The sequence below is a fragment of the Balaenoptera borealis genome, assembly GCF_965194805.1.
Source record: "Balaenoptera borealis genome assembly, chromosome: 12".
In the NCBI taxonomy this organism is placed as follows: domain Eukaryota; kingdom Metazoa; phylum Chordata; class Mammalia; order Artiodactyla; family Balaenopteridae; genus Balaenoptera; species Balaenoptera borealis.
In genome coordinates, this window is record NC_138869.1 from 65,045,783 (window position 1) to 65,072,109 (window position 26,327).

A 26,327-nucleotide genomic window follows, 5' to 3' on the forward strand; every position below is an offset into this window, starting at 1 on the left:
TGCAGTCCTTTATCACAATTGTCCACTCCAGGATCACATAGTGCATTGAGTTATGTCTCTTTATTCTTCTTTAATTTGGAGTTTTTCAACTTTGTCTTTCATGATATTGATGTTTTTGAATTCCCAAGGCCAAATATTTTATAAAATGTTCCCCAATTTTGGTTTGTCAGATGTTTCCTCACGATTTGATTCATGTTATGCATTACCAGCCAAAATAATCTAAGTGATGTTGAAGTGTTTTAGGTGATCACATCCAGAGACCCATGATGGCTATTTGACCCTCATTGGGGATATTAATTTTAATCACTTGGTCAAGGTATCATCCCATATCACCAATATGTAATTTCCCCCTTATAAATAATAGGTCATTTGGGGGGATATACTTTTAGACCATTCAAACACTATGCCTCATGAAATGTATTGCCTATATATAGCATATTCTGATGATTTTTGCCTTTCCCAAACTTTACTATGATGTCCACAAAATGATAATATTCCAACTCTACTGTTCTCTCAACTTTTTTCAAGAAAAAGATTTTAATTTTTTTAAAAAAATTTTATTGTAGTTGATTTACAATGTTGTTAGCTTCTGCTATACAGCAAAGTGAATCCGTTTTACATATACACATATCCACTCTTTTTTAGATTCTTTTCTCATATAGGTCATTACAGAGTACTGAGAGTTCCCTGTGCTATACAGTAGGTGCTTATTAGTTATCTATTTTCTATATAGTAGTGTGTATATGTTAATCCCAAACTCCTTATCCCCCCCGCCCCGCTTTCCTCCCAGTAACCATTAGTTTGTTTTCTGTATGTTTTGACTCTTTTTCTGACTCTATTTCTGTTTTGTAAGTTCATTTGTACCATTTTTTTTAGATTCCACATGATATATTTGTCCTTCTCTTTCTGACGTCTGTCCTTTTCTTACTTCACTTAGTATGAAGTGAAGTAAGGTCATCTCTAGGTCCATCCATGTTGCTGCAAATGGCATTATTTTGTTCTTTTTATGGAATATTACTCAGCCATAAAAAAAGAACAAAATAATGCCACCTCTCAACTTTTTTCAGCTGGCATTCTTCTGTGAGTCTTGCCTTCTCTTTTAAAATAATGTTTTATAAATTTATTTTCGGCTGTGTTGGGTCTTCGTTGCTGTGCACGGGCTTTCTCTAGTTGCAGTGCACAGGCTTCTCATTGTGGCTTCTCATTGCGGAGCATGGGCTCTAGGCATGCAGGCTTCAATAGTTGTGGCACATGGGCTCGGTAGTTGTGGCTTGCGGGCTCTAGAGCTCAGGCTCAGTAGTTGTGGTGCACAGGCTTAGTTGCTCCGCGTGGCATGTGGGATCTTCCTGGGCCAGGGCTCAAACTCGTGTCCCTTGCATTGGCAGGTGGATTCTTAACCACTGTACCACCAGGGAAGCCCTAAAATAATTTTTAATGTATGAATTCATTTCTTTTTAACCTTTCATTGAATGGTTTTTTGATGTTTGTACAGAGTGCAGATACAGTCACATCAAGAGACTTCGTAGCATGTTACCTGGTAATCACTGTGGATATTAGGGGTTCAGAATATCAGAGATCATTGATTCACAACTTCCTGTGCATCTACTTTTTCTACCTTGTGACCTATAACACTTGTTTTAGATGTAGCTTGGCCATACCATATATCTATGTTCTGATTAGTATTTTTTTCTTTAATTTTACATTCACATGCAGTTGTAAGAAGTAATTCAGAGTACTTGTGACATGACAATGTGCAGAGCTATGCTGATGTGGACAAATGATGTCACCTGTCATTCCAGTAAACACATGTTGCTGGATTCAAGCCCTCAGCCACTGCAGTGCACACTGAGGGGAATTCAAGGTGGAGAAAAAAAGGGTACTGGCCCTAGATCGGTAAGATGTATATTGAAGGAATAATTTCAATGAGCCAAGATTCTTGCATCTTCCCATACATAAAAAAGCACTGCAATCATTAACTTGAGATGTCTTTTTTTTTGTGATTAGCAGTTATCTTGTGATGTTTGCCTACATTTTTTCTTTTCAGCAAAAACTCCTACATATCCTGGCTCTCCTCTCGCCTCTTTGGAATAGCTCCTCAGAGCTATCTGAGCGGCTGTTTCCCCAGGCTACAGTCTTCAGTAAGGTCCCCAAATAAAACATGTAACTTGAAGCTTTTAGGTTGTGTGTTTTGTGGTTTTTCTGTCAATAATTTTGGCAACCAATGAAGAGACCCAGAGCAGACTTCTCTCTTTTGCCTAAACTCTATGAGGATCCAGCCTGGGTACCAGCAGAGGCCTCTTGTGCCCATCCGCCTCCTCTGAGGGTCCAGATGAATTTGAGTGAGTCTCTCCTGTGTCTCTGACCTCCCATTGTTGGCTGATGATCCTAAGTTTTGTTTGGTGGTGTTAAACTCCTCACTGGAGTAGCAGGTTTCCTTGAACCTAGGTACCTGGGTTATCCTCAGTTGAAAGACACAGGGAAGATTTTATTATGTTCATACAGAATTCATACTTACAAGTACTTAATTGGGAATTAAATGAAATCTTGCCCTAATAATGGCCAAAGCCCAAAATAAATGAATGAATTAATTTAAAAAAAATTAGGAGTGGTTATCTTTATTTTTTATTTATTTATTTATTTAGCTGCATTGGGTCTTTGTTGCTCGTGCGTGCTTTCTCTAGTTGTGGCAAGCAGGGGCTACTCTTCGCTGTGGTGCGTGGGCTTCTCATTGTGGTGGCTTCTCTTGTTGCTGAGCACAGGCACTAGGCATGTGGGCTTCAGTAGTTGTGGCACACGGGCTCAGCAGTTGTGGCTCGCGGGCCCTAGAGTGCAAGCTCAGTAGTTGTGGCACACAGGCTTAGTTGCTCCGCAGCATTTGGGATCTTTCCAGACCAGGGCTCAAACCTGTATCTCCTGCATTGGCAGGCGGATTCTTAACCACTGAGCCACAAGGGAAGTCCGGGAGTGGTTATCTTTAAAAAAGAACAACAACAACAAAAAAACAGTCAACAGAAACTGCCTGTGAGAACAGATTTCTAAGAAAAAGATGCCAAATCAGCCATTATATACACATTCACAGAACTACAGGAAACATGATTAAGAAGTAAATAAAGGTATGATGACAATGTTACATCAAATAGAAAATATCAATAAAAGATAAAAATTATACAAAAAGATGGAACTTGTAAAGTACAACAAATGAAAATTTTAAAAAATCACTTCATAAACTGGACTTCACCAAAACTAAAAACTTTTGTGCTTCAAAGGACACCATCAAGAAAGTGACAAGATAACCCAAGAAATGGGAGAAAATATTTGCAAATCATATATGTGATAAGAGACTTGTATCCAGGATGTAAAGCTATACAAAGATATATAAAGATGTACAATGATCAATAAGTACGTGAAAATATGCTCAAATCATTAGTCATCAGGTAAGTGCAAATCAAAACCAGAATGCGATGCTACTTCACACCCACTTGGATAACTAAGATTCAAAAGTCAGATAACAAGAGTTGACAAGGATGTGGAGAAACAGTAACCCTCATGGTACTGCTAGGGGAATGTAAAATTGTGCAGCCACTTTGGAAAGTAGTGTAGCAATTCCTCAAATTATTAAACATAAGAGTTAACATATGATCCAGCAATTCCCCTCTTAGATATATACCCAGGAGAAGTGAAAACATATGTTCATACAAAAACACTTCCAAGAATGTTTATAGCAGCATTATTCATAATAGCTAATAGGTGAAAGCAACCCAAATATTCATCACTTGATGAATGAATAAATAAAATGTAGTATATGCACATGCAATGGAATATTATTCACCCACAAAAAGAATGAAGTGCTGATACATACTACAAGATGGATGAACCCTTAAAATGTTATGGTAAGTGAAAGAAGGCAGTCACAAAATACCACCTCACTGCACTTCCCAGCCCATGATGCATGCCTGCTGGTGTGTGTGGCAATTGGGGGCTGAAATTCAGGCTTCAGTGGACAGACCCAGGGAGAGGACTCAGTTTGGCTGTGTGAAGACAGTCCGAAGGGCCTAGAGTGTGGTCCAGGCTGCAACTGGGGGGTGTGTGCAGGACAGAGCCCGGGTCCATCATGCGAAGGGAGGGGCAGGCCCCACCATAGCAGTGTGTTCACAGGGGAATGCAGGCAATCGGCTCAGACTTCAGCCCTGTCTCCATGTGTGGGCAACCTTCCAGAGCTTGTGCATTCCCAGAGCTCGGAGGGGTGGAGCTCATGAAGAAGAGGGAACATTCCCAAAGTCATTCTATGTAATCACCATCACCTTGGTACCCAAACCAGACAAAGACACTACCAAAAAACAAAAAAATTACAGGCCAGTATCTTTGACAAATATAGTTAGAAAAATCCTCAAAACAATATTAGCAAACCGAATCCAACAACACATAAAAATGATCATAGACCATGATCAGGTTGGATTCATTCCAGAGTCACAAGGATGGTTCAACATTATGCAAATCAATCGTGATATGCCAAATCAAAAAAAGAAACGACAAAAACCACATGATCATCTCAATAGATTAGAAAAAGTATTGATAAAATTCAACATCTACTCATGATAAAAACTCTCACCAAAGTGGCTCTATAGGGAACATACCTCAACATAATAAAAGCTATCTATGACAAACCAAGAGCCAACATAATACTCAACAGTGAAAAGCTGGAAACCTTCCTGCTAATATCTGGAAAAAGACAAGGATACCCACTTTCACCACTTTTATTCAACATAGCATTGGGAAGTCCTAGCCACAGCAATCAGACAAGAAAAAGAGATAAAATGTATCCAAATTGGAAGGAAAGAGGTAAAACTGTCAGTATATGCAGATGACATGATACTCTCTATAGAAAACTGTAAAGACTCAATACAAAAACCTATTAGAACTGATAAACAAATTCACCAAGGTATTACGATACAAGATTAACATACAAAAAGCTGTTGTACTTCTTTACACTACCAATGAAACAACAGAAAGAAAAAGTAAAAAAAATCCAACCCTTTTAAAAATCACATCAAAAAGAAATAAAACACCTAGGAATAAAACTGACCAAAGAGGTTAAAGACAGATGCTGAGAACAATGAAACACTGATAAAGGGAATTGAAGATGATTCAAAGAAACGGAAAGATAACTCATGAGCTTGGATTGGAAGAATTAACATTGTTAAAATGGCCATTCTACCCAAAGCAACCCACAGATTTAATGTGATCCTCATCAAATTACCCATGACATTTTTCACAGAACTAGAACAAATAATCCAAAAATTGATATGGAACCACAAAAGACCCAGAATTGCCAAACCAATCCTGAGGAAAGAGAACAAAGCTGGAGGCATTACCCTTCTAGACTTCAGACAATACTACAAAGCTAGAGCAATCAAGACAGCATGGTACGGGCACAAAAACAAATATATGGATCAATGGAACAGAATAGAGCGCCCAGAAATCAACCCACACACCTATGGTCAATTAATCTTCGACAAAGGAGGCAAGAATATGCAATAGAGAAAAGACAGTGTCTTCAGCAATTGGCGCTGGGAAAGCTGGACAGCTGCATGTAAATCAATGAAGTTAGAACACTCCTTCACACCATACACAAAAATAAGCTCAAGGGGCTTCCCTGGTGGCGCGGTGGTTGAGAATCTGCCTGCCAATGCAGGGACACGGGTTCGAGCCCTGGTCTGGGAGGATCCCACATGCCGCGGAGCAACTGGGCCCGTGAGCCACAACTACTGAGCCTGTGCGTCTGGAGCCTGTGCTCCGCAACAAGAGAGGCCGCGATAATGAGAGGCCCGCGCACCGCGATGAGGAGTGGCCCCCCACTTGCCGCAACTGGAGAAAGCCCTCGCACAGAAACGAAGACCCAACACAGCCATAAATTAATTAATTAATTAATTTTAAAAAAATCCACAAAATTACAAAATGTCCCCTTAGGAGGGTATATTTCCCCTATTTAAAAAAAAAAAAAAAAAAGCTCAAAATAGTTTAAAGACTTGGGACTTCCCTGGTGGTCCAGCGGCTAAGACTCCGTGCTCTCAATGCAGGGGGCCCGGGTTTGATCCCTGCTCAGGGAACTAGATCCCATATGCCACGACTGAGAGTTCACATGCCATAATTAAAGATCCCACATGCCACAACTAAATCCTGCATACTGCAACAAAGATTCCGCACGTGGCAACAAAGATTCCGCACATGATAACAAAGATCCTGCGTGCCGCAACTAAGATCCGACACAGCCAAATAAATACATAGATGTTAAAAAAATAGTTTAGAATCTTGGGGCGGAGTCAAGATGGCAGACTAGGAGGACGTGGAATTCACGTCTCTGCACAACTAGTGCACCTACCAGGCACTGGTGGGGGACCACGGACACCTAAGGGAACAGGAAGACGCCCAAGCGACTGGGTAGGATGTTGGGGGGAGGGAGGGGGAGGAGAAGTAGAGGCAGGATGGGACCAGTGGCCCTGAGGAGCAGCTGGGGGAGGGGAGGGGTTCCCACGCCCAGAGGGGGAACAGGGGAGACCCTGGAGAGGGCAGAGAATCAGAAGAGAATGCGGCCAGCATTTACCCTGCCCACTTGGGCCCTGGGGAGCCTGCTGAGGTCCTGGGCCTGATCCTCTGTCCACCGAGACCTCCTCCAGCCACATGGATCCTGCAGGAGTGGGAGGGAGAAAGGGGGGAGGAAAAGTAAAGGCCGGCCGAATTGGACCAGCACCCATGAGGGGAAGCTGGGGGAGGGGAAGGGTACCATGCCTGGAGTGGCCCACCCACAATTAGGGATCAATGGGGACAGGGGAGACCCTCAGGAAAGCAGAGAATCGGAAGGGAGTGCAGCTAGGGTTTTCCCTGGCCGCTTGGGCCCTGGGGAGACTGTTGAAGTCCCAGGCCTAATCTTGGACCAATTACAAGTACTGAAATTGAATCTGTGATTTAAAAACTCCCAACAAACAACACTCCAGGACAAGATGGCTTCACAGGCGAATTCTATCAAACATTTAGAGAAGAGTTAACACCGATCCTTCTCAAACTCTTCCAAAAAACTGCAGAGGGAGAAACACTCCCAAACTCATTCTACAAGGCCACCATCACCATGATACCAAAACCAGATAAAGATATCACAAAAAAAGAAAATTACAGACCAATATCACTGATGAACATAGATGCAAAAATCCTCAACAAAATACTAGCAAACAGAATCCAATCCAGGACCATACACCATGATCAAGTGGGATTTATTCCAGGAATGCAAGGATTCTTCAATATATGCAAATCAATCAATGTGATATACCGTATTAACAAATTAAAGAATAAAAACCACATAATCATCTCAATAGATGCAGAAAAAGCTTTTGACAAAATTCAACTCCCATTTATAATAAAAACTCTCCAGAAAGTGGGCAAAGAGGGAACTGACTTCAACATAATAAAGGCCATATACAACAAACATCATTCTCAATGGTGAAAAACTGCAAGTATTTCCTCTAAGATCAGGAACAAGACAAGGATTAAAGACCTAAATGTTAAGACCAGACACTATAAAATTCTTAGAGAAAAACATAGGAAAAACACTCTCTGACATAAACCACAGCAAGATCTTTTTTGACCCACTTCCTAGGGTAATGAAAATAAAAACAAAAATAAACAAATGGGACCTAATTAAACTTAAAAGCTTTTGCACAGCAAGCTGATTCACTTGACTGTACACCAAAACTAACAAAACACTGTAAAGCAATTATACTCCAATAAAAAAATTATTTGATTAAAAAAAAATGTTAATCCCATCCCCCCCAAAAATAGTTTAAAGACATAAATATAAGACACGATACCATAAAGCTCCTAGATGAGAACACAGGCAAAACATTGTCTGACATAAAATGTAGCAATGTTTTCTTAGGTCAGTCTTCCAAGGCAGAAGAAATAAAAGCAAAAATAAACAAATGGCACCTAATCAAACTTATAAGCTTTTGCACAGCAAAGGAAACCATAAGCAAAACGAAAAGACAACCTATATACTGGTAGAAAATATTCGCAAACAATGCAACTGACAAGGGCTTAATTTCCAAAATACACCAACAGCTCATACAACTCAATATCAAAAAACCAAACAACCCAATCAAAAACTGAGAAGACCTAAATAGTCATTTCTCCAAAGAAGACATAAACGTGGCAAACAGACACATGAAAAGAAGCTCAACATCGCTAATTATTAGAGAAACGCAAATCAAAACTACAATGAGATACCACCTCACACCAGTCGGGATGGCCATCATCATTTACAAATAAATGCTGGAGACTTCAATAAAAAAAAAAAAAGAACTCCAATAAATGCTGGAGAGGTGTGTGGAAAAAAGGGAACACTCCTACACTATTGGTGGGAATATCAATTGGTGCAGCCACTATGGAGAACAGCATGGAAGTTCCTTAAAAAACTAAAAGTAGAGTTAGCATATGATTCAGCATCCCACTCCTGGGCATATATCCAGGGAAAATTCTAATTTGGAAAGATACATGCACCCCTACATTCATAGCAGCACTATTCACAACAGCCAAGACGTGGAAGCAACCTAAATGTCCATCAACAGAGGAATGGATAAAGAAGATGTGGTGTATATATACAATGGAATATTACTCAGTCATAAAAGAGAATGAGATAATGCCATTTGCAGAAACATGGATGGACCTAGAGATTATCATACTAAGTGAAGTAAGAGAAAGACAAATATATGATATCACTCATTTGTGGAATTAAAAAAAAAAAAAAAGATACAAATGAACTTATTTACAAAACAGAAACACATTCACTGACATAGAAAACAAACTTATGGTTACCAAAGGGGAAGGGGTGAAGGGATAAATTAGGAGTTTGTGATTAACAGATACACATACATTATATATATATAATATATATTATTATATAGTAATATATAAAATAGATAAACAACAAGGTCCTACTGTATAGCACAGGGAGCTATATCCAATATCTTGTAATAACCTATAATGGAAAAAAATCTAAAAAAGTAAATATAACTGAATCACTTTGCTGTATATCTGAAACTAACATGACATTATAAATCAACTATACTTCAATAAAGCAAAACAAATAACAGAAAAAAATGTTTAGAGCAACAACCTACAAAATATAAAAATATAAAAAACGTAGGATTTAAATTCGTGTGTAAGACCTATATGAAAAAAAATGCAAATATTTACTAAAAAAAAGAAAAGCTATCATTTAAGCTGACCTTGTTCCTGAATTGGAAGAATCGGTTTTGCAGAGATATAACTTCTTTCTCAATTTGAAAACTGCTTAAATGTAATTCCAATCAAAATGATCATAAAACTAATCTGGGGGCTTCCCTGGTGGCACAGTGGTTAAGAATCCCCCTGCCAATGCAGGGGACACGGGTTCGAGCCCTTGTCCGGGAAGATACCACGTGCTGCAGAGCAACTAAGCCCTTGCGCCACAACTACTGAAGCCCATGTGCCTAGTGCCCGTGCTCCACAACAAGAGAAGCCACCACAATGAGAAGCCCGCACCACAAGAGTAGCCCCCACTCATCGCAACTAGAGAAAGCCCGCACACAGCAACAAAGACCCAACGCAGCCAACAATAAATTTAAAAAAAAAAAAAAAAAACCTCATCTGGACTAATAAACTTATAAAAATAGTCAAAATATTCTTAAAAAACAAAGAATTTTGAGTTATAATTATCAGGTGTTATAATCTCTAGTAATTAAGACATTAAAATGGCAAATTAAAGCATGAATTTATTTCATTTCTCTCCCAATTTTTTTTTCAAGATGAATATAAAAAAATAAATAAGTCCACAAAGACAGCAACAGAGGAGATTTTTCTTTTGTCTTCATCATCTAGGGAAGTAATCTGGGACTTTGAGAGGTCATTTTACATGTATAACTACCATTTATAGAATGATTACTCCATGCCAGGTGCTGTATTATGCATCTTACACATATAACTTCATTTGATCCATACAACCTTACAGTGTGTTATCTGGTATTATCTGCATCAGCCATTTGAAAAAATTTTGTGAGAAATTAAATAGAGTAGTAACTGATTTCACAGGGCAGAGGAAGCAAACCAGTTTGCCCCAGAAAACCCAGGAGGGGCTCATAACTGACCTGCTATAATGGATGATGTAGATAAGGTTCCATATAACAGAGGTTGAAAGACTGCATACAGGAGCCATAAATCCCTCCTCCTACACATCTCCACATCTCTACTCACAAGACAGTCTCTGCATTAAGTTAAAAGGAGACATCCAGGGCCCAGGACACCAGGTGCAGTTGTGGGCATGAGTGAGAGCTGAAAAGAGAATTCACTGAAAGTCTGTTTTGGGAACACCGTCACTTCCAGCCCCTTTTTGCTGTCACATGTGCAAAGTATTAACAGCCGGAAGAACCACAGGATCTTCTGGAGAGCAACGCAGCACCAAACAAAGGACTCAGTCTCAAGACAGATGCGTAGGATAACTGCCCAAACAGACGGCTTTCTACCCAGCGATTCAAGAGTGAAGTTCCCTGTAACATTTAAATATGAAAGAACATCCAAGGATCAAATGGAAAGGCCCTGGGGAGAAAACAGATCTTGGTTCCGTGAAACAGATACTGCCCAGAAAATAATATTTAAAAAGAATTTTTTTCTAGAGGGATAAATAAAGGGCATCCAGAATTAAACATAGTATTTTAATGAAAAAGAAATAATCAGGGAACAAGAAATAGGTCTTGGAAACTAGAATTTTGACAGTTGAAATTAAAAATTCAATAGATGGCTGGAATTTACATAGGCAAGGAAATGTCCCAGAAACAGAAAAAGCAGCTTGGGAGACTCACAAAAAATTGCAGAAAAAGATATAAGACAAAGAGATTCAGTCCATGGTAACTGGATTTCCAGGATAATTGGACTTCCAGAAAGAGATAAACTGAAGGGTGGGAGAACATTATAATTTGTATAAAAAGTCATAAAATAAATTTTCCCAGATTTGAGAGATCCATCATGTATCCAGTACAATAAATTTAAAAAGCTAAACAACAGGCACATGTTCTTCCAATTCCAGTATATCAGAGACAAAGATTACAAGAGCCCCAAGGAGTATGAGGACACAGGTTCTGAGTAAAAGAAGGAGAATCAGAGTTGCACTGGGCATCCAAATAGCAACAGTAGATGTAACTCTGGTATAAACGCTGGTAACCTTGCTACCTCTCTACTCCTTCTCTGAGAAAGCAAACAAAACAATGAGGAAAAATAACAAGTAACCAAATATTCTTTTTCAATGCCCCACTTTCTCAGCAAATAGGTGACAGAAAAAATCTGCAAAACTCTAAAGAGACACAGACTTGCCTGGTGGCAACAGTGGTTAAGCATCCGCCTGCCAATGTAGGGGACACAGGTTCGAGCCCTGGTCCGGGAAGATCCCACATGCCATGGAGCAACTAAGCCCGTGCACCACAACTACTGAGCCTGCGCTCTAGAGCCCGCGAGACACAACTGCTGAGCCCGCGTGCCTAGAGCCCGTGCTCTGCAACAAGAGAAGCCACTGCAATAAGAAGCCCGTGCACCGCAACAAAGAGTAGCCCCCGCTCACCACAACTAGAGGAAGCCTGCGTGCAGCAACGAGGACCCAACACAGCCAAAAATAAATATAAATAAATAAAATTAAATCTTAAAAAACTCTAAAGAAATGCAATTAAACAGAAAATGCAAAGGAAATGTCAAGGGGCCTCATGAGTGGCAGATCTCAGAAAGTACCAGGCAAGTATACTTCCTGAAAGGCAGAAACTCCTCCAGAAATGCAAAATCTAGAATCTGTAAATCTAACAACTGAGGGGGGAGGTGAGCTGAGCTTCAGCAGAAGTCAGATGCAGAGAGAACAGGCACAGAGAGCATCTGGAGGGCTCCCGGCAGCAGATCTCAGAAAGGTCCAGCAAAAACATACCCCCTGAGGTGCAGGGCTCATCTGGAAGAGCAGGGGCTTTGTCCTCTGTCTGCTGTGCTGGTGAAGGACCTGGGGATGCAGGGCCAGTGACATGTCCTCTCCAACTGAGCCTGGGTCAGATGACAGAGCAAGCAGGGCTACACAAAACATTCCTCAGAAGAGCCACAGCAGCCAGAGTCAGTGGTCTCTGTGAAGCAAAGAGGGCCCCTCCCACCATCCACAAACCCAGATGCAAATAGCTGAGCTGGGAAAAACCAAGTCATTAAGAAACAAGAGTTCATGAAAGGCTATGGCACAGCATCGGTAAGTGATTTTATAAGAAAAAATGTGGGAAAGAGCTGCAAAATTGTCAAATGCAAGAAAGACATTCACAGAAAAACACTGCCATAGAACAGATGAAAACACTGAGCGCACATTCCAGCACAGGGTAGAACTCTCTGTTGAGACTGTCATCTCCACGGAGGACGCAGAACACAGGGCAGGAACTCAGATGTTAATAAATTTTTCTTTGGCACTTTTGTTGCACTAACTATAGATTTAGGAAGTCCTTTTCCTTTAGAGAACATAAAAATATTCACCCCTGCTTACTTTTCTGTAATGGCTTCACTTTTAGCTCTTTACTCCATCTTTAATTTTTTCCTGGTATTTGGTTTGAGGCAGGAATATACTTAAATTTTTTCAGTATACCTATTTTATTTTGCGATGGGGAAATGCATATTTCCAAGAAACGACATTGCATGCTCATGGGCCTGCTACAAAGTCTCTGGTTTGATGCGTCACTTGTACTGAGGGTGGAACCTACTTGCAGCTTCTTCACGAGCTTGTGCTCCGATCAGGACAGCCCAGCGATGTCATGGGTGTCGCCCAGCCTGTCACTGCACCTGTCCTTGTGCTGCCAGGGAGGCTGCAGAGTCTCCAACAAGATCCAACGTTAAGACTTACAACTGAAGGTGCTTTTGTTTCAGGTACCTATAAAACCTATAAAAAGCAAATTTAAAAAAACAGGGCAAATTTATGGCAGTTTTATAATACTTTTAATAGTTACATGTTATTTTTATATCTACTACATTTTTTTGCTCAAAAATGCAAATTATTAATAACTGTTATTCATGAGGAGAACTGGGAACTGTATAATTTATTCAGAGGAATTCCACCATAGAAACTAAAGTATTTTAGATATATTTTTATCTCAAGTGACATAAAAAAAAAGTATTACAGAAGTTTTAAAACACAAAGTAAAATGAACCCCCAGTACACCCATACATAACCATCATCTTTAAAAAATTATCAACTATTCTGTCATTCTTCAAGTCACATTTATTGATTGCTTGTTAAGTTTCTGGAAAATGTCCAAGCCTCCCTAACCTCATTTAAAGCTAACAAATCCAACGAACGAGGCTGTGGCAGAATTAGTGTGAAGCTAACAGTTTACTTGCGTTGGATACCTTCCAACAAAGGGGCCCTAGAAATATGTTCACATGGTTATGTTTCTGTAAAATTTGCAAAAATTACACATTTTAACCATAATCCATTAAGAGCACAGCACTGTCTCTTTCCACTTCAACTGCTCCTCCTTTGTGCCTTCTCCTCCTGCTCCTCCACAAAGTGGCAGTGAGCACTTCTAAGATTTTATTAAGGGTTGACTGGGATATACTTTTGTGTTTTGTAATCTCTTCCATGTGTAATTAATTACATTATTGGTGGCCATCTCAGTTTGGGATGTCTTCTAGAAATACTCTGAATGTGGTCAATTTAAAGAATATTTAAGAGCACTCACTCCATAGAAAATTTAAAATGCACCAAAGTTTTATAGCTCAGATTTCAAAGAAACTCAATAGAAGTTTCCTCAAATTTGACAACAATCAAAAAAAATTACACCATATTACTAACAAACAGTTGAGAATTTGAAAGAAACCTCTGTAAACTGTCAAAAATAAAAACCAAATTTCCATCAACTATGTTAAAAGATACTCAAAATGAGCTTCCTATTATTCTTATTACTATAGAAAAGTATATTAAAAACTTGTCAAATGAAAAGACAATATGTATGCTCTTCTTGGTCTAAATAATATTTCAAATTGCATCTAACACTGTATTCATAGTTTTGTGGGGGGGTTTCTTAAACAGAGCTTGCCAAATTCAATAAGCAATAAGCCCCACAAAACCTGGAACCATTTATGAGGTTATTATATTATCCTTGTTGAAAGATCAGTTCTTCAAGGTCATGTAGATATTAAAAGGCAGAACATGATTTAAAACCACAGTTTCAAAATACTGGATAGTAAATACAAAGAACGATATGGTAAGTGTTGGTTATCTGTTCATGACAAACTCTGTGACTACGGCAATTCATTTAACCTCTTGAAACTTGTTTCGCTGAGTACAGAAAAGAGATCCTACTAGATCATCTTTAAGTCATCCCTTCAAAACTAGACCAATGGCAGCTACCTTGAACTCAGTACTGGGTGGAGGACATAGTCTATCATGGGGCATGGGTTGCTAGGCTCTTGGACACGTTAAAATTTGTAGAAATTTGGTGATTTTTTTGTTTATGTTACTTTCCTAATAATGACTGTAGGAAAACAGCCTGTCCCACTCCCCCACCAAAAAGAATATACAGGGGTAAAGAAGTGTAATTACACTTAGGGTTCTGTTGAGTTAACCAGCCTAGAAGAGAAAAAAATACAGCCATATACTACTGGGCAGTGCTGTATTTGACTGACTCATGAAGCATGTCTAGATGAGGGTTTTTTTATTTTTTAATTGAATTTTTTTTTGAGATAATTTAGATTCACATGCAGTTGTAAGGATTTCAATACCCAGAGACACCATGTATCTTCTTCTCAGTTTTCCCTTGGTGAATCTTGCAAAATTATAGTACAATATCACAACCAGGATACTGAGTGACACAGTCAAGATACAGAATATTTCCATCACCACAGACCCCTACCACTGTCCTTTTATAGTCACCCTCACTTCCCTGACATCCTCAACACCTCCTTAACCTCCTTAACTCCTTAATCTTAAGAATTTTGTCATTTCAAGACTGCTATACAAATAGAATCATACAATATGTAATCCTTTGAGATTGACTTTTGTCACTCAGGATAATTAAGTTGTTTTAAATAACAAAAGTCTGTTCCTCCTTACTGCTGAGTAGTACTCTATGCTCTGGAGGCACCACAGCACTTTTGTGCATGTGGATGTTTGGTGGTTTCAGCACCATTTGTTGAAAAGACTACCCTTTCTCCGTTGAATTGCTTTTGCTCCTGTCAAAGGTCAGCTGATTGTATGCTTGTGGATCCATTTCTGGGTCCTGTGTTCTGTTTCATTATCTATTTGTCCACTCTGTCACTACCAACTGTCACTTTTTGGTGAGTCATGAAGCTGGATAGTCACTCCTCCAACTTTGCTCTTTTTCTTCAATACGGTGTTGGCTATTCTGGGTCTTTGCTTTGCCATATAAACTTTAGAATCAGTGTGTTGATATCCACAAAGTAACTTGCTAGAATTCTCATCTGATTACACTGAATCTACAAATCAAATTGAAAGAACTGATATCTTAACAATATTGAGTCTTGCTATCCATGAACCCAGAATATCTCTCTACTTACTTAGATCTTCTTGAATTTCTTTCTTCAGAATTTTAGTTTTCCTCATATATTTCTGTACACGATTTTTCCTTACATATATATTTCCTAACACATATATTCCCTTACACATATTTTGTTAGATTTATACCTAAATGTTTCTTGTAGAAAACACACAGTTGGTTCTTACTTTTTAAAATCTACTCAACAATCTCTTTTAATTAGTGTATTTTGACTATTCACATTTAAAGTGACTATTGGGGGAATTCACTGGTGGCCCAGTGGTTAGGACTCTGTACTCCCACTGCAGGGGGCCCAGGTTCAATCCCTGGTTGGGGAACTAGGATCCCACAAGCCGTGTGGTGTGGTCAAAAATAAACATAAAAAAATAAAGTGACTACTGGTATAGATAGATTAACATATACTACATTTGTAACTTTTCTACATGTTACCTTGTTCTTTTTTCTTTCTTCTTTTTTTGTTTTTTGGTTTTTTAAAAAAATATTTATTTCATTTATTTTTTTGGCTGCGTTGGGTCTTTGTTGCAGCACGCGGGCTTCTCTCTAGCTGAAGTGTGCAGGCTTTCTCTCTCTAGTTGTGGTGCGGGCTCCAAAGCACGTGGGCTCTGTAGTTTGCGGCTCGCAGGCTCTCTTGTTGAGGCGGGCGAGCTCAGTAGTTGTGACGTGTGGGCTTAGTTGCCCCACAGCACGAGGGATCTTAGTTCCCCAACCAGATATCAAAACCGCATCCCGGTCACTGGAAGGCGGATTCTTTATCACTGGACCACCAGGGAAGTCCCTTTTTGTTTTTGCTTTTGTTTTTGTTTTCCAATCTTTTCTCCCTTCTCTGGTTTTAATTGAGCATTTTATATGATCCTATTTTATCTTCTCTCTTAGCATATCAATTATACTTTTAAAAATTTTTTTTAAATTTTAGTGGTTTCTCTAGTGTTTGCAACATATATTTACAACAAATCTAAGTCCACTTTCAAACAACACAATACTGCTTCATGCTTACCCTTATTTTTTACTTACTATATTTTCTTCCTTCCTGATGTTCCAAGATTCCTCCTTTAATGATTTGTTTACAGAAGTTCCCTTAAACATTCATTTTAGCATTAGTCTGTTGATGACAAATTTCCTTAGTTTTCCTTCATCTGAGAATGTTTTGATTTCTCCTCCATTCCTGAAAGATATTTTCACCAGATAATCTATGTTGACAGTTCTGTCAGTATTTGAAAAATGTTGTGCCTCTTTCTGGCCTCTTCTGTCATTCAAATTATTTTTCTCTATATGTAAGGTGCCTTTCTTCCTCAATGCTGTCAAGACTTCTGTCTTTAGTTTTCCAAAGTCTGACTCTGATACATACTGGTACGGATTTCTTAAATTCACTCAGCTTCTTGAATTGAGATTTGTCTTTGCTCAATGGGGGAAGTTTTCAGACAATATATCTTCAAATACTTTTCTAGCCCTGCCCTCCTCCTTTCCTTCTGGCTCTCTGATGACATGAATATTAGCTTCTTTGTTATAGTCCCACAGGTACCTGTGGCTGGATTCTTTTTTTCCCCAGTCTATTTCCTCGCTTGTTCAGATTGTGTAATTTCTATTGTTTTACCTTCAACTTCACTGATTCCTTCCTCTGTCCCATCCATTCCTCTCTTGAGACAATCCATTGAGTTTTTTATTTTGGTTATTGTATTTTTCATTACTAAAATTTCCATTTGGTTCTTTATATCTTCTATTTCTTTGCTGAGACGTCCTCTTTTTTGTGCAGAGACATTCTATGTTTTCATTTGTTTCAAAAACATGTCTTAATTGCTTGCTGAAGCTTTAAAATCTGTGTCAGATAATTCTAGCATCTATGGCAACTCAGTGTTGGTATCTATTGTCTTTTTCACTCAAGATATTCCTGGTTCTAGGAATGACATGTGACTTTTTATTGAAACAGACATAGACATATTGGTATTATGAGACTCTAGATCATAAACTTTCTGCTTCAGTTAGTTTCCGCTGACACCACTTTAGGAGCAGAAAGGGGGATGTTGTTTGTTGCCTGGTTACTACCAGGTAGTAAAGAAGTCCAAGCTCCCTAGTTAGCTTCTGTTAATACCTGAAGTTGGGGGAAGAGGCTCCTTAATGCTGAGCAAAGGTAAACGTTATGACTCTCCATTAGGCCTCCTCTGACATCAACCCAGTGGGATGGGATTCAGGTCAGCGGTACTTCATTATAAGCTGGCAAAGATGGAAGTCCAGGCTCCCCACTTGGCCTTTGGTGGTTTGGGTGAAGCTGCAGTGTTCTCTGTGGTATTTGGCTGAAGCAGAGAGGTTATTGTGTAAAATAATGTTTTCTGTCTTGCTAACCTGCCCCTCCCTGATCTTTTGAAGAGAAGACAGGCTTTTTGCAGGGCTTTCTTGTCTGCATCCACTGGCATTTCCAGGTTGCTAGCTTCTTCAGTTCCAAGTCTGGGATATGAGGCAAATAGAAAACTCAGGGAACTCACCATTCTGTCATTCTGTGAGTTCTAACGTTCATAGCTGGTCTGCCTTCTCTCCATCTTTCAGTCTTCCTATGTTTATAAATAATGTTCAGGGTTTCTAGTACATAGCAGGAGAAATCCCAAAGTACATTCCCCATCCATTTACCCTCAACTTTTGATTTTATATCTATCTCCTCTAAACAGACATTATTGGGTCTTGCTATTTATTCATTTTGGTCCATCTCTGCCTTATTAATTGGTGTGTTTAGACCATTATTATTATTTTAATAAATTTATTTTATTTATTTATTTTTGGCTGCGTTGGGTCTTCATTGCCATGCGTGGGCCTTCTCTAGTTGTGGCCGGGGGCTACTCTTCGTTGTGGTGTGAGGGCTTTCCATTGCAGTGGCTTCTCATGTTTCGGAGCACAGGCTCTAGGCGTGCGGGCCTCAGTAGTTGTGGCACGTGGGCTCAGCAGCTGTGGCTCACAGGCTCTAGAACGCAAGCTCAGCAGTTGTGGCGCACAGGCTTAGTTGCTCTGCAGCATGTGGGATCCTCCCGGACCAGGGCTCAAACCCGTGTCCCCTGCATTGGCAGGCAGATTCCTAACCACTGCACCACCAGGGAAGCCCAGACCATTATTATTTAATGTAATTATTGCTATGGCTATATTTAAACCTATAATTGTACGTTTTGTTTGTACTAACTGTTTTGTTCTTCTGTACCTTTTCCTGCCTTTTAGAAAAGTATTTAAACATTTTTAAAACTTCCATTTTATTTATACTTTTTAGTTATACAATCTTTTCTTTCTATGTAATTAATATTGTACCACTTCATGTAATACATAGAAACTTTGCAACCATACACTTCACTATACCTAACCCCTACTATTTTATGCTCTAGTTCAGCGGTCCCCAACTTTTTTGGCACCAGGGACTGGTTTTGTGGAAAACAATTTTTCCACGGCAGGGGGAGTTGTGTGTGCGTGTGTGGGGGGGGGGGTTCAGGCGGTAATGCAAGCGATGGGGAGTGGCAAATGAAGCTTTGCTCGCTCGCCCGCCACTCACGTCCTGCTGTGCGGCCCAGTTCCTAACAGGCTACGGACCAGTATCAGTCCGTGGCCCAGGGGTTGGGGACCCCTGCTCTAATTGTCATGTGTCTAGTACACATGACAAAATAATGTTACAACTTTTGCTTTCTTTTAAAGAAATTAACAAAAAAAAAAAATGGTATTTTATATTTGCCTATTTAACCATTTCTCATGCTCTTTGGTCAAATCTGCACCACTTCTCAAAACTTGAGGATTACCAAAGTGCACCATTTTCCTCTAATGTGGATGAATATAAATTTCATATTAAGACTGTTCCTCACCTTCCTCATTAACTCATGACAAGTAAAGAAATATCACTTGGCACCAACGTGCTTGTAAATTAAAACACAAACTTAAGCAATAAAACCAGGTAGCAGTACTGATTATAAGGTAAGTTGGTTATAAGATGTTTTTGTTTTTCACACTATCAACTGCAATTTTAAGAAAACGTTAAATATAAAAATCTTGTTGAAAATTCTCTGTCCAAACCCTGAACATCTCTACAATATTAAAAAAACAGGAAATATTTTCAACTCATTTTTAAGAGTACCTCAATTTCTCTTCAAAGTAAACATGAAAGATTATATAAGGCATAACTATATACCTGAAATTTAAAACAGAAGAGTATCTTATTTCCCTTAGAAGTTCACTGGGAAATAGGAATATTTGGAGATGTAAACGATTCATAAAAATGAACTGATATGTAGGAAATGTCCAATACTACACAAGCATTTACTGAGCTTCTACTATGTGCTAGACATTGCTAATAACCAGGGTTAGACTCTTTTCAAGAAACTCACTACCTAGTAACGGAGAAAGACAAAAAAAATGAACTCTTATTATAAGGAAACCAGAAAGGTTGAACTTTACTATCTTGAAGAAAGTGGGGAACTAGTGAAGGATTTTCAGTAGGGGAGAAAAATGGTAAACCTCATAGACTGGCTAAACTACCATCCACTCCCCTTCTCCCGCTTGCCTACCTTTATTACAGAAGCTAGGAATGGTAAAAATTCACATTCCAAGCCTCTACTGCAATGAGGGATGGCCACATTGATACAGTTCTTGCCAGAGAAATGCAAATCTACTTGAAAAGGCTTCTGGCAAAGCTTTTGATTTTTTGATATCCAGGGCTTGTTCCACCCCTTGCCTTCTTGCCTTAAATCCAGCATGTGTAAAACTGTGCCAGTCATGCTATAACCCTAAGGGAAAGGCCAAAAGCATCCCAGGTCACACAGCAATGATATCATTGAGCTACTCAAGCAAAGCCTGAAGCCATCTCCAGATTTCTTGTTATTCAAAATGATAAGTCCATTCAAGTGATTTAAGTTGGGTTTTCTGTTATGAGTCTGAATGTCTTCTTGACCAATAAAAGTTATAAGAATAAATGAGTATTTCACAATGGCCATTTCTGAGTTACTGTGGAGGATGGATTAGGAAGGGACAAGAATGAAGGTAGTGAGACTTGTTATGAAGTTATTATTGTACTCTAAGCAAGAGAAACAAGGGCAGTGATGATAGTGAGGAAAATATAGATTCAGAGATACTTAAAAGGTGAGAGAGAAAAGGCAAGATAAAGAAAAGGTTTCAAATATCTTCTAAGTTTCGAGTTTGAGAAACTAGGTGGATAGTCATGCCATTCTCCAAAACAGATATGGTGAGGCATAAGTTCAGCTTTGGACATATTCAGCTTGGATACCTATGGGACAACACGTGAAAATGAAAAGGCAGTTGACTATGGATCTTGAAGTCAAGAGTGAGGTCTGGATTAGAGAAACCCAGATTTGAGAGTACCGTCAGATACAGAGTACTGTCCAATAGAATTATAATGTAATTCTAATTACATATGTAATTCTAAAGTTAAAATAAACAAATGGATTTAATTTTAATATTTTATTTAACTTTTTCCAAAATATTATTTCAACATGTTATCAATATAAAGTTATTAATGTGAATGATTCACATGCTAAGTCTTTAAAATCTGATGTGTATTTTATACTTAAAGCTCATCTCAATTCATCTGAATGCCTTTTTCATCACAAATACTTGATCTATACATAAATTTCATAAAACTTACAGTTGAAAAAAGTAGATTCACATACCCATTCTGTTCCAAACACATTTAAGTTTGCCAGTACCTGAAAGAAAATTTTTCCTTTACTTTTTAAATCCACACTGGAAAAATCCTGTTCATCTGTTTTAAAAAAAATTGATTTGCCTTCAGAGCAAAAGCACATCAGTTTGAAAACTACATTTGTCCAAGTTAAGTAAATTCAATAAATCTTGTGTCAGCTCACTATTGCTAAAACTGAACTCAGAGTTACTGGGTAAATTGAAAAGCAACTCTAAACTTATCAATAAGTAACATTTTTCAAATTTTTCTTGTAGTTTTTGTAGTAAATTTACCTGTCAAAAACAGTTAAAATCTTATGCATACCAATTCATATTAGAAAAATGTGTAAAGTTATTCTTTTATTTTTAAAAGTTTCAATTTCAAAATAAATTCTAGAGACTTCCCTAGTAGCACAGGTAAGAATCCGCCTGCCAATGCAGGGAACACGGGTTTGAGCCCTGGTCCGGGAAGATCCCATGTGCCGCAGAGCAACAAAGCCCACGTGCCTAGAGCCCATGCTCCGCAACAAGAGAAGCCACCGCAATGAGAGGCCCACGCACCGCAACGAAGAGTAGCCCCTGCTCACCGCAACTAGAGAAAGCCTGCATGCAGCAATGTAGATCCAATGCAGCCAAAGATAAATAAATAAATAAATATTAAAAAAATTTTTTTCTTTAATAAATAAATAAATTCTAGTACTTGTCTAGGTAGCACAAGTAGGCTTTTTCCCTTACTTGGAGCTTCAAATTTAGATCATTCATATTCTGTGTAATACTGAGCAGAAAACAACACCCAATTTTCTCTTTGATTATTAATTAAATATTTGGCTAGCATTTCTGTTGTTGCAAGAACATCCTGAACTGGTGTTAACGGTACAGTAAGTTTTGTAGAACTTTTCCACAAGTCAACCAACTGGCAGAGTACACAAATCACTAAATTCATTGTCTTTTAATTTGTTCAGCAATCCTGTAAGCTGATGTTGGCTCATAGCACTTAACACCTAACAACTGTACCCATGACACTATCACAGAGACCATTTCGGAAAACTGAGCACAAGTACTCTCAAACTGTATCATACAGTGGAATGAAGAAATAGGGGAAACACCAAGCTCATTTAAAAATTCCAATGAAATCTGACTTTTGACCTAACCTAGCTGGAATGCCATTTATTGTGACAAGAAGTAATTTTTTCTCATCTAGATGAAACTCTTTTGATAATTTAAAGATTAAAATATAGCTATACAGACCATGAATTGAAATTATTTCTTTGTAAATTTTTAAGTCCTATGAGACAAAATGCACTCCAAGTATTACTTGGACAGCACATTTTCTATTACATAACTCATCTAAAGAAAAGCACTTGTAATTTTTCAGATTTTGAATCAATTAATCTTTAATATTGTTAAAAATTCCTGTATTCTATAAGCAACAATTGGTGACAACTAAAGACTCTGTACTTTTTTTATAAGACTTTTTAGGCTTTAACTCATAAATTTCTAACAATTTCTATAACTGAAATAATGAACTTTACTATCCACCTATCTAAAACTCGTTCTTTTTCATGCAAAAATCCAAGCTGTTTTATATCTGGCCAAACTTAACTCAATCCTCTTAAAAATTGTTCAAAAAAATTCTGTTGGACATTTCATTGTGATTTCAGGCGACTAAATTTCAATTCTTTTTTGACTTTTGAAAGGTAACTTCATTTGCTCATTCATCATGCATTTGCTGGAACTGTCTCAATATTGTTACTTTACTGTCTTATTTTTTGTTAAATTATAGCTTGTTTTTCTCTGCCACAACAAACTGCAATCGTCATTCACTGTGAAATCTGCAACATACCTTCTTCCAGTCTTTGTTTACTGTCCCAGTTGTAGGACTAGCTTCTGCAGTTCTACTTGTTTCCTCTTCAGTATGCCTTCATTTTAAAATTTAAAGTTCGTTCATATTCATGTCTAAACTAGAAAAGTAATAAGCAAAACAAGTACATCAATTACCAATTATTTACAGAAGTAATCACTGTAATTCCTGTTGTCAGCATAAAATATTCAGATAAATACACTACATTACATTGATTCATAGGAAAAAATAATTTACACTGAATCCAACACCAACTCAATCAGTGATGTTTATATGTAATACCAGACACAGCACATGGAGTCTGACAAGCACACTCCAACAATCACACCTTAAGCAAGATAACAAAGTTAAATGTATTTTTAAAAAAACAAATAAGCCAAGTTCAACAAAAATATTTCACGCTGCTTTAATTTTTATGTTTAATTAAAATTAATTTAAAAATTTACTTTCTTAGTCCTACTGAACTCATTTCAAACGCTTAATAGCCACATGTTGCTAGTGGTTACCATATTAGATAGTGCAGATATGGAAATGAGAAAGACAAAAGTCACAAGGCTTGCAGTTTTTATTCCATTTCTCTTTTATTTGATATAACTTCCAGGGCTTAGAAGTTATCTGGGTTATATTACACTTTCGTATCCTCACAAAAAATAAAACAAAGCAAAAATGGAATTGTTGGATGTTCTGTATAGGATTCCCTGAAATATGTATTTGGCCCACTCTAGCAGACATGGACCAACCTCTAAAAACCCATTGCTCCTAAAAACAATCAACTTTATCTCTTTGGAGAATGTCTTTTAAACAGCAATGTGCTGAATAAAGTTTAACAAATGGCTTTTGAAATAAAAATATATGTATATAAAAGATGTGCAGCATACAATTTATAAATGATAAAATCATACACGATACTCTTTTCTCTTTGGCCGCGCCACGCGGCTTGCAGGATCTTAGTTCCTGGACCAGGAATTGAACCCAGGCCATGGCAGTGAAAGCGCCAAGACCTAACCAGGGAATTCCCACACAATACTCTTTATTGTACGTTCCATATAGCCAACTGATTCTCATAGGCTTTTGTTGACTTTTGCCGAACTCTTGTATCTGTAGCTAACCTGTGATTGCAATTTGACCAGGATTTTACAAAGGGAGTTGCATCCCAATCAGCTAACTCTTTTCCCAACAAACTTATTGTCATTAAATCTGATATATGACCTACTGTTAAACTATTTCTCACCCTTGTACAAATTATGTTCATTACATTGAAACCTCTTTCAGCTTCAGCATTATTGACTGCAATGGTGCTAACTATCTTTTCAGCTTTTTGTACGGTTGTAGGAATTGAAACATTGTTTGACTTTACATTATTATTTACAAATTCCTGAAAATCATTCAAATCAATTTCGAATTTTAAAATTTCACACAAATGAAATAATTTTTTTTCACCAGTTATCCATGGTGAAGTTATTTCTTCATAAGGCCATGTAGAAGGTTCTAGCAAATTAAAATAATTAAAAATACTTTCATCATGGTTCCTGTCAGATAAAAGACGTAAGTTCATGTGTTGAATTATATTTTCTAGTAACATGTTCCTAGGAAGGGCATTAAATTTATTATTTTTATTAAATGGAATATCTTTAAACTTATCTGACTTAATCAAACCTTCAATTTGAGATTCATGCTTTCCAGAACCAATTTTTAAATTTTCCAAGGATTTTATGGTGTGTTTGATCAATTTTTGTGCTTTCTGAATGTTAGTTGAGCTTGACTGTAACGCAGTTGAAAGTAGTGAAAATTCTTCAAGAATGTCAATCATTAAAGCAAGGTCTTGCAAGAAATTAATGTTAGATAATCTCTTTGCCAAACCAGAATGAGAATGAGAAAAATGCATATATAATACAGGATATGCACACCATACAGCAGCAGCAGCTTGTAAACTACATGCCGCCCATCTTGGTCCCATTATCCGGCCAATTTTAACAATTTCAATTTCAAGATCTTTAGCTACATTTTCTAAAAGCTTGTTTTGACTTTTATTAGATTGATGATAATTAGAATAAATTTTGTTGAGAAATATTTTAAAATGATTCACCTGTTTTATTTCAGATATTGAATCATCAAGGGACAAGTGCAATCGATGGTTTAAACAGTTCCAAATAATGATTTCAGGAAAATTTTCTAACAACTTTGTAGCTACTCCAGACTTTCTTCCCAGCACTGTATTAGCACCATCAGAACAAAATGCAATTAAATTTGCTTTCAAATATTCATTAGTGAAACCACAATCATTTAAAGTACTCAATAATGTATTGAAAATACACTCTGCTGTGGTTGACGCCAGTTCTTTCAAAGCAACAAATAACATAATAGGTGCAGGAGTCGACTGAACTGTGCACTGGAGATAAATCACGAGGGTCCTTTTCTTTGAAACTGTGGATGCCTCATCAATTATAATACGGATTTTGGCATTTTCTTCTATAATATTCTTAAATAGCATCATCTTCATTTCTTCTGCAATATGCTCTGCTATTCTTGTTGCACTGTATCGTGTATTTAAACAATTGACCTCTCCATTTTTCTCTTGTAATTCTATTGCCCCTTCAATATCAGATAAAGGTCTATTATGTTTTATTAAACTATAAACAGTATTAAAAACTTTCACAGTAGCATCAATATTTTTATTATTTTGTTTATGCACTAAATTAGAAACAGAGTCATTAATTGATTCCTTTAACAAATCCTGAATTTTACCATGGGCTTTAGAAACATCATGTTCCCTAATTTTTTTTCGCAGAGAAGCTTGTCTAGTAGTTTTATTACTACCGTTAGGGGTTACTAAATATGCAATCCACTCCTTGGACACATGGACATGCTTTTCTGCTTTCAATCCCAAATGCCGAACTTTTGAGCAATCCTTACATCCTAATTTACCTTCTTTTATTTCAAGCCATTTGTACTGTTCTGTAAACATAAGTGCTTGTTTTTCATTCCAACAATCTGGAAGCACAAGATTATCCATTTCTTCCTTTGATGAACATGATGGCTTTTCTTCAATGATTGGTTGTTCAACATATTTGAAATTTGATTCCTTAGACTTAGACAATACACAATAGTTTTTCTTCCTATTGCTACTTTCTGTGTCTGTTTTCACTTTCTTCGCATTTAAAAAATGCAATAAATCACCCTGTCGTTTTGGCATTTTAGGGAACAAAATCTGAAAA

The 26,327-nt window shown here is 37.7% G+C and overlaps 1 protein-coding gene across 15 annotated transcripts in view; it reads right to left on the reverse strand.

The window, feature by feature from the left end:
- Window positions 1–15: 15 nt before the first annotated feature.
- BEND6 (BEN domain containing 6) overlaps window positions 16–26,327 on the reverse strand; it is an 89,184-nt gene continuing 62,872 nt past the window's right edge. Inside the window, exons 9-15 of one of the 15 annotated variants that reach the window (XM_082347175.1) lie at window positions 23,095–23,212; window positions 18,077–18,142; window positions 17,686–17,887; window positions 16,611–16,761; window positions 12,674–12,964; window positions 11,987–12,096; window positions 16–2,972 (exon numbers count right to left, since the gene is read on the reverse strand). Coding sequence is in view for 1 of the 15 variants with exons in the window: in XM_082347159.1 (XP_082203285.1) it covers window positions 24,143–26,320 (2,178 nt within the window). In the remaining 14 variants the exon portion in view is untranslated. The other 14 variants (XM_082347173.1, XM_082347160.1, XM_082347169.1 and 11 more) reach the window with 14 other exon arrangements.